Here is a 9,903-nt window from a genome sequence, read left to right as displayed (position 1 = left end):
TTCCTGCCATTGCACCAACATGATTGTGTTTTGTATTATTCAATAATATTTTTGCATTTGTGAATTAAACTTTTAACTCCAAATATAAGTTATAAAGCACAGTGTTTTTTGTTGCAAGAGAAAAGCCAAATAAAGAAAAGTATGTGACCAAACACGAGTTTCAACTTTTAGAGTGTCACACCTGTATTTCTCCTGTAGGTCTCTTTGATGATCCGCCGTGATTTGACTCAGAGAGCAGAAGACTTCAACATAATCCTTGATGACGTTTCCATTACTGAGCTCAGCTTTGGTAGAGAATACACCAGTGCTGTTGAAGCCAAGCAGGTAAATGTCTTAAAGTGTATATCTATAAAATCAGTAAATCAGCTCCAGCCAGTAATGTGATTTCTGCACAAGTATTAAGGGACATTATTTTGTGCTTTGTATTTATACCAAGTCATTTATTTATTGCAGATATTTTGCATTATTCATGTGCCATATAATGTTGTATTTGTACATGTAATGATATAAGGCTGTCATTTTGTCTCTTGTATTTATACCAGTCATTCTTTGTTGTCAATAGGTGGCCCAGCAAGAGGCCCAGCGAGCCTCTTTCATTGTCGAGAGAGCGAGACAGGAGAGGCAGCAGAAGATTGTGCAAGCTGAGGGTGAAGCTGAAGCTGCCAAATTGATATCCTTTTATTCCGCTAGATGATGATACATGTGAAGAACTAATATATTTCATAGTTTTTTGTATTATTTTAATATTTCAGGAGGGAAGTGAGGGGTCATATCACTTATTTCCATGAGGAAAACTTGCCTTTTGAAATCAAAGGAAATGATATGCATTCAGTGTTTGGACCATTTAATGAGATGCAAGGTGCACCCCCTGTTCCCATACTGAAGCCTATCACTGCAATATAAACCTCACTCATCATGCATCACACATTTTTATTTTGAACAGTGATATCTAGCTGTAAGGATTGGATTAAATTTCATGCTAGCAGTTGGCTCAGGAATTTAACTTGCTGGTAGTAATTTGAGGACTAGGGCAGTACACCAGTTTGACTGTTGGGAAGTATCTTTACCAATTAAAGTCTTGCTTTCATTTTCATCATTGTCATCTTATGATATAATACCAGTCTTATGGGCTTTATTAAAGGTTTTGTAACTAACTGTAGGAGAGAGTTAAGAACTACCATTTCCTGATACCTGCTAGACTCTTCAAAATGTTTTCATCATTTGGGGATTATATAAGCTAGTTTTTTTTTTTTTTTCATAGAGGATTGCAATGCATTGATTTGATTTTTAGCAGCCTTGTACCTTCTTTAGCTTTTTTTTTAATTCTTAGCACAAGTGGCTGCTATAGAATACTTCACCTAAATGTTGAAATCCAGTGGACAAACCAGACTTGAATTACAGTTGGCAGTTGTAATGTACAACATAATGATTTAATTTCCTCTGAATTTTTTAGACAGCACTAGGCTTTAGTTTTTTCAATATTTCTTTTATATATGTATTTGTTTGATATTTTAGACTTTAGAAGAATCTTCCTTAACTTTTTCGCACATTGGTAATGCCATTGGGTTGAATCCAGGTTATCTGAAGCTCCGAAAGATCAAAGCTGCTGCTAGCATCGGCAAGACAGTAAGTTAGAAGCTTCTAAAGGAAATGAAATGCATATGATGTGATTTGAATTTATATCCCCCCCCCCCTCTAAATATAAGAATAGAAAATAGTTGCTAATATTTGATGCATTTGCCTTTCAGATTTCTCAGGCACAGAACAGAGTGTATCTTGGTGCTGACACACTGATGCTCAACTTGAATGACAAGGAGTTCGATGCCAGCGCACACCGTGTGACCAAGAAGTAAACCAGACGTTTAGCCAAGAAATATGAAAGTTAATGGACAGTAGAGCAACTACAGTGTATTGAAGACTTTGTCAGTCATGCTATAATTTGAATTAATTTCTCCTTTTGTGATTTTTTTTTTATAGAAAAGCTCATCATTATGTAACCCAGTGCTTTGATTTGCAGTACATGTTTTTCCTCTTCTCTCACCCAGGTGTTAGAAGGTTAGACAACCATACTGGTTTACTTGCCTTCAGTGCATATGTATGGAAGGATTTAAGTTTTGTTAGTTTATAGTAATTAACCTTGTTTTGTACATGAAAAGTTGAGAGATTCGTGGATATTTTCAGACAAATGTACATATATTATGAATTCATTTGTCAAAGATGTATATAGATAGAAACAAATATGGGCATCCACTTTTTTGCAAATAAATGTATAGGGAAAGTTCCTCATCTTTTTATTCCCTAAAGACTTGCCAATTAATGAAAGAATAATGAATTCTAGTACAAGACATCATTATGCAGTAGCACAAGATATTGTTTTTTTGAGACCTGTCTTAATGCATTATGGGGGATAGTGAAGACTTTCTTTAACGGGAGTGCTCCCTCCAATCCCTTGCCCTTTGTTTTTTTTGGAGGGTCTACCTTGCGGCTCAGCCCTTGCCTATACTAATTTTGCATGGTCTTTTCTTCTTTCCTTCTCTTATCTTCCCCATCCCTTCCCCTGTCCAATTTCTAAGGTGTGAGAGCCTTGTTGAAAGGAAGAAAGGCTGACTGTGGCAGTCATGAATGGCCTCGGGGAGCAGTGGGCACGGTATTCTCTTGGTTTATTGTTTAGTCCTTACCCCTCATGGGGACCCTTTTATCTTCCCCACATGTTTCAGGCTTACCATGGCCACTAATGAAGATTTTGTACCCTTGTTAGGGGCATCGAGGCTTGCCCCAGTATAATGGTTAATGGTTAAAAGCAAAATAAATGTGCTAGACATTTAAGGTCATGTAGCACTATAGTTAATGTTAGTGAAGGATGGTTGGGTTAGTGATTAGTTGTTAAAGCTGGGTTAATGAATTGGTGGGTGAATGGGTTAGGGTCGGATGAAGTAATGTAAAGGGTTAGATCAAGTGAAGGATATATATGCTTTTGAGGAAGAAAAACAGGTTGTCAAAGCAGAAAGTGTGAGATTCTGTAAGGATGTCTGATAAGTTGGGATGTCTTTGTAGGGAGGACGTGGACATGCCAATAGAATGTGTGGGACTGAAAGAGGAACATTCGGAAACCGCGAATGTTCCAATGAAGGATAGTGCGTGTTGGAGAATTTGAAGGGGAAGGTGCTTGAGGGTGGGATAAAGAATGAGGTTGGGGAGGTAGAGGGTCTGGGGAAGAGGGTGCTTGTGACATGAGGGATTCACGTGTGTATCCAGGAGGGAGTGGAAGGGATAGAGGGGATGGTGGGAGGGTTAATATAGGTGGGGCTGGAGTCGGGGGGAATGGGGTTTGTTGGGATGGGGTAGGAGGATTGGGTGTAGGGAGAATATGAGTATTGGAGGATGGATATCGGCAGTCACTTTGAGTGTGAAGGGAGCGGGAGTTGTAGAACTTGAAGGTGGATGAGTATTAGTTTGGGGCTCGATTATGTAGTTCTGGATATCTTCAAGAGTTTCTGTAGTGGAGTTGGTTGGGGAGTTTTGTGAGATAAAGGATTTCTAGTTAGGGGGGGAAGTGAAGTCTGGTGTCTGAAGAATAGGGGCAAAGGAAGGTGGAGGTGATTGTGGGGTAGGGGAAGAGAGGATGGAACGTTTATTCTGTCTGCTGCGGGGAGGGAGAGGGGAAAGTGTTGGGGCTGTAGTAGAGATTGGAGTGTCTGGATTTAGGATGGCAAAATAATTTGACTGGGTAGAGATTGGAGTGTCTGGATTTAGGATGGCAAAATAATTTGACTGGGAAAGGTAGGAGGTAGAAGAGGGAAAGTTAGATGGAGGGGGGTTAGGTTTAGGAGAGGGTGTAGGAGCTAGGGGGGTAGGGGGAGTGGCAGAGTGAGCGACATTACTAGAGTAGGGGGCAAGAAAAATACCTCGTCGACGAGCCTCCTGTCTGGCTTCACGTAGAGTGAGTCCGAGTCTGAATCTGAGAGTTGCTACCTCAGACTCAAATTTGTAGGTTGGGCAGCCTCTATAAAATACATTATGGGGGCCGCCACAGTTTGCACATGTGCGTGATTGTGCAGAGCAGTTTGATCGAGTATGGCCAGGTTGGGCACATAGCGGGTATCTGGCTGTGGACTGACAGCGTTTGGCTGGGTGTCCTAAACGCCAACAATTTTGACACTGACGAGGAGGAGGTTGATATGGTCGGACAGGTAGGGATTCCCCACCTATGTAAACATTAAAGGGAAGGTCATGTCAACGGAAAATAATTTTGGCAATGTTAATGGATTTCTTACGATTTCCTCTGGGAGGAATGGAGTAGCATTGTACATATGTTGCATCATAGTCTGTGAGACAGGCGAGTAAGTCCTCTCCACAATCTGACCATTATTTGTCATAGATTGGGCAATCTGTTGGGGAGATAGAGACAGTTCCGGTGCAAGTATTGAGGGTTGGATGAGGTTCTGTAGGGATGGGATTACCACATAGATCAGTTAGTTTTGTTAATGCTATAGCTTGGTTTTCAGTTGTTACTGTGACGAGACGGGAGTGGTCGGGTCGGCTACGGAAAGAGACTTTGCCTACTTGTTTTTGGAGGCATTGTTGGAAGAGGAGGGTGTTTTTAGAGTAGGGAGCTGTGGGAGGGATCACGAAAAATCGGTCCCATTTGGCTGGGCAAAATAGAGTATTTAGGATTCTTGTAGAGGTGGGGGTAGTAGAAGTGCGGGGATGTGTGGAAAGGGAGTAGTGTTGAGGGGGGTAGTGTTATGGGGAGGTGGGCAATAAGGTTGTAAGGTAGTAATAAGGGGAGATGGGGTGGTTGATGAAGAAGGTTGTGGGAGTAAAGGTGTTGAAGTTGAGCATGTTGGGAGAGTAGAAATGTCTCCTGGGGGTTGGTTGTTGATTAGGGTTGATACTGTACTAGTATGCACTGATAAGGGGGTAGTTGTTGCAGTGTTCGGATCCGTGGTCAAAGGAGAGCTGGGATTGGGGCTATTTGATAAAGGGGCAAGCCTCATTGCCCTTAAAAGTGGGGTTACATCTTCATTATTGGCCATGATAAGCCTGGAGTATGTTGGAAAAAAAAAAAAAAACAGTCCACCCCTCAGGGTCCCCTTGAGGGGTAAGGGCCAGGTATGGCAGGGGAATATCCGTGCCCATGGTTCCCTCAGGCCGTTCAGGACTGACACAAAGTCAGCCTTTCATCCTTTCAGCACGGCTCTCACACCTTAGGAGGTGGATAGTAGAAGGGATTGGTGAAGAAACTGAAACGAAAAGTATTAGTGGGGAAAAAAGACCATGCAAAATTAGTTGAGTCGATGGCTGAGTCCCAAGGTTGAGGAGTTCCCCATCATTGGGTCTCAGTCTTCGTCTCCTAAGCCCCCCCACGACAACAACGGGCAAAATATTGGGGGGGTGCCCCAGTATAGCCTCTCTGGTTTACCGACCCCTGTGACTCTCCTTTGATCACGGCTCCGACCACTGCTATTACACCCCCCCCCCCCCCTCACCCCTCGACATGTGCTGTCAACTTAACCCAACCCGAATCATCTACAGAAGTTATAACTCAACCTTCAAAAGACACCCCTTCCTCACTCCCAATATCCTCTAACCCACATCTTGCACAGTCATCATTTTCTATCTCCTCCTCCCTTATTACAACTCTTCAACCTTATTGCCCTCATCCCCACAGTTACGGTCTCACTCACCACCACTCCCTCCTCCCGTCCTCGCCCCTCTACAATTCCCACTTCTGCAAATGTTTTGAGTACTCTGTTTAGCCCAGCTAAGTGGGGCCGATTTTATGTGATTTCTCCAACAGCCCCTTATTCAGATTATACCCTCCTCTTTCATCAATGTCTACAAAGACAAGTAGGTAGTCGCCTCGATCGCTCACGCCTTGTCACAGTTACATCTGAGTCTCAAGCCCATGCCATTTCTAGACCTTACTGGCAAGCCTATTCCTGCCCAACCCCACGACTCCCTTAATGCATGTACTGGGACTGTTGCCATCTCCCCGGCTGGTTGCCCATTATACAACAAAGATTGGGGAAACTGTGAAGACGACCAACTTATTGATTCATGCAGTGTCAGTACAGTGCTACACTATTCCCCCCAGAGGCCGCCGTAAGTCCCACATAATATTGCCAAAGTTCCCATTTGAAGACATGACGTTCCCCATAAAATCTATATAGAAGGAGAATCTTGCCTTGTCAGACCATATCAACTCCCACTCCGTCAATGTCAGAAATGTTGTCGCTTTGGCCACCCTGCAAAGCACTATCGCTCCACAGCCGGCTGCCCTCTGTGTCCAACCTGGTCATGACCGTTCAAACTGCCCAGCACAATCACGTAAATGTGCCAATGGCAGTGGCTCCCATAATGTATTTTATAGAGGCTGCCTGCCTAGTAATTTGAGTCTGAGGTAGCAATTCCCAGAGACAACCTTGGTCGCACTCTACGAGAGGCCAGACAGGAAGCACGCCGACGAGGCTCTTCAATCACTCCCTGCTCCAATACCATCCTTCACTCCACTCTTATCCCCTCTATCCATGTAATCTCTAGTACCACTCCTCCCTACTCCTCAACTTCCCATCTCTACTTTCTCCATCTCCTTGTCAAAACCTTTTTCCATTCTAAATCCAGATATTCCAATATCCACAACTGCCCCTATGTCCCTCCCTACTCCTCGCCTTACCAACGTTCCACCCTATCTTCTACCGGACCCCATCCTACACCTACATCCACAACGTCCCAGATGCCTATCTTCTCTTCACCTCCTCATAAAAAAAATATTTTGTTTTCCAAACCTCCCAACCCAATCCCCTCCAGAGACCCTGGAGGACATTAAATAGTTACTAAGCATGAGCCACACGAAAGTTCCTCTCTCTCATTCATCCAATTTATCTACCCCAATTCCGGCTAAATTCAAAATGACTGCCGACATTCCTCCTCCTCCTCTTCATTCCTCGCACTTCCCAACCTTACATTTCCAAATGTGTTCCATGGTGGAACCTAGAATGTACTAAAGTACTTCAGTTGAAGCGTGCAACTTGGAATAGCTATCAACACAAGAAAGACATCTCCAGTCAGTTAACAGCCCTCATATCATTTAAAAAGGCATCAGCCCATCTTCTTCGTACAATCCGTAACTCCATGACAAACAGCTGGCAAAGTTATGAATCCTGCATAACTTCATCTACACCAGTCTCTGCAGTCTGGCGCCGGATCCATAAACTATCAGTAAAACATTCTCCTCATTCTACCCCCGTCTTCCATATCCATATTAGCCTCATCTCTGACCCTCTTCAAGTAGCTACTGAACTTGGTACCTATTTTAGCCAGGTCAGTAGCAACTCTCACCTTTATCCTCTCTTCTCTTCTATAAAATCAGACAAAGAGCGTACTTCCATCTCTTCCCTCTATGGAATCTTTTAATGAACCTTTTTCTTCTTTTGAAATCTGTTATGCATTACAGTCATGCCGCAACACTCACAAAGGCCCAGACGGCATTCATTACTGTATGTTGCGACACCTTCCAAACTTTCCTCCCCACTGGTGTGAAGCCCCTGTACTATCTTTCTTATGACCATACAAACCTGCCGTCCCATAGCACTCACAAGGTGTTTATGCAAATTATTAGAAAGGGTGGTTAACATCCGGCTAATGTGGTACCTCGAATACCACAACCTTATCTCTCCAAATCAGTTTGGATTTCGGCGCAGCTTAAGCACAGCTAAGCATACTTCGAAACACAAATCACATCAGCATTTGCACGTGATTCAGTATTAGCTGTCTTTTTCTAGAAAAGTCCTTTCTTTCTGATCGCACATTCCGTGTCCGATTTGCCTCTTCCACACTGCCTTATGGAACACACAGCCCACTGTCCTATGTGTGCCCAATCTCGTCGTGATCATTCAAACTCCCCTACGCAATCACTCACTTGTACCAATTATGATGATATATTTCATAGGAGCTGCCCTAATACATGTCTGAGTCGCCCCCCCCCCCCCGCCTCCTTCTCCCCAAGATGTTTCTACATCTCCCTTAGTATCTCTTCCTCCTACTCCATACATTACTCTCCTACCGTCTCCCCCCCAGTCATTTTGTTACCATTCCACATCCAGGCACTCCAATCTCTACCACTTCCCCAGGTATGAATTATTCTACTGGAATATCATAATTTACAATCTTCAGCGTAAAATGTCAGTTATCATACATAAAGATAAAGATAGTAATTCGGGATTCTGTTTGCTTGACTGAAAATGTCCGAGTGGTATTTAGAAAAAAGTACGACAGAAACAAGTCAGAAGTGAAATTTTGTATAAAGCAAAGAGCTAAGGCCATATCGCTGTGTCATATCGTAGATCTTCTACACCTAAGGATATTGAAATCATAAATTGCATTTTACAAGTGCCTCACAAATATGACTGTCTGGTTTTACTAGCTACAGCATGGGAATGATGTGGGCGAGATGCCATGAGTTCGTTAGTTTGGCGCTTCCAATACGCTTCTACTTCATGGTCGTCCCTTTAGCAAGGTTTTTGTTACAGTCCAGACGTTTCCATGGTTGGAAGGAATGCAGGTTGGAAAGTATCAGCGCTACGTGTATAACTGCTTGGCAAGTGCAAATGTCTCCAGGTGATTCGAAACAAGTTTCCGAATGTATGATGTTTTCAATATTGCAAACAAGATATTTCCTTTCTATTTTATCTAAAGCGGTCCATGACTATGATATACATATATAGCTGTTAATTGCAAAGACAAAGTCTCTTTTCGGTTGTTTGATGGTTCTGCGAGCGTATAGTCGTGAAAGTTCTCATCACAAATATGAGCACTGGAAAACTTTTAGGCCTTATGTCGTTCACACAGTGCAAGACGGTAATAGGTCCACATTGGAACTAAGTTTACCGCTCTCTCTCGGAGTCTTAGGGATGGAAGCTACTTTAGGAAGACTCATGGACATTTGGATTAAAGATGAAGCTGGGGGGGAGGGGGGAGGATATGCCAATGAAATGGTTAATAATAAAGCAATTAAAAGTTAAACAAATTACCGAAGCGGACTTCAGGACAATGGAAACAGAAGCAACTGGGGGAAACAACCAGTTTGAAAGTTCTACGTGTTATAAATGTATACTCAACTAGGAAAGTTTACATTCTATATGCGTGGAGTGCAACATTCCTACAAATCGTAAGTGGCTGTTTAAAACATAAGAAAGAGAAGAATAGGCTGGCTACGCTTTGTCATTTTTCAATAGTTTGTAATGAAATCAAAATATTACCCTTCGAAGGAAAAAAGCAGTGGCAGAGACGGAGGAGAAATGAGGTAATCGATGAAGCAAAGGAGAGTTTCTTGAGGACAGAGTAAGATACAGTTCTACGCAAAGATCTAGACATGCTTTACTCGACATTTTTTGACAGCTGTGATATGAAGTAGGAGCTCGAAGAAAAAATAGATATTACGAAAATTATTCAGAGGACAAGCATCATATGCAGCACATGGGAAATTCAAAGCAGGAAGAAATTAGTAAAGTCAACAGACCACGAGAAAAAAACGTTATTTTTTTCGTATTAGAAGTAAGAATAAAAGCGGAGATTAAAATTGTCGTCTTTAAAGCTGAAAACATTGCCTTTATTAAAGCAAAAGAAATGTGCGAAATACTAGATGGGAAAAAAAATCTCTACACAAATAAACTACTAGAAAATAAATGACATGTACGCATAAATGCGAGGTCCAAAACCTTTTCTACATATTCATAGATATTAACACACATACGCAAACACATACATAATACATATACATATAAATGCACATATATAGACAACCAAACCTAAAGAACATCTAGGTAACTCAACCGATTCTTTTTTTTTTTTTTTTGCCCCGTCCCATATACACGACAGTCACTTGTTTCAGAATCCAAACGT

General features: G+C 42.3%; 1 protein-coding gene across 1 annotated transcript in view; it reads left to right on the top strand.

The window, feature by feature from the left end:
- The window catches only part of LOC125047822 (prohibitin-2-like), a 6,923-nt gene extending 4,642 nt beyond the window's left edge, over window positions 1–2,281 (top strand). Inside the window, exons 5-8 of the mRNA XM_047646317.1 lie at window positions 199–324; window positions 563–670; window positions 1,549–1,626; window positions 1,749–2,281. Of these exons, the coding sequence (XP_047502273.1) occupies window positions 199–324; window positions 563–670; window positions 1,549–1,626; window positions 1,749–1,853 (417 nt within the window). The 3' untranslated portion in view covers window positions 1,854–2,281. The remainder of the gene's footprint in view (window positions 1–198; window positions 325–562; window positions 671–1,548; window positions 1,627–1,748) is intronic.
- Window positions 2,282–9,903: the final 7,622 nt, after the last annotated feature.

The sequence above is a fragment of the Penaeus chinensis genome, chromosome 42 (assembly GCF_019202785.1).
Source record: "Penaeus chinensis breed Huanghai No. 1 chromosome 42, ASM1920278v2, whole genome shotgun sequence".
NCBI lineage: Eukaryota > Metazoa > Arthropoda > Malacostraca > Decapoda > Penaeidae > Penaeus > Penaeus chinensis.
Note: the sequence above shows the minus strand (reverse complement) of the source record. Positions and strands in the feature narration are given on the sequence as shown.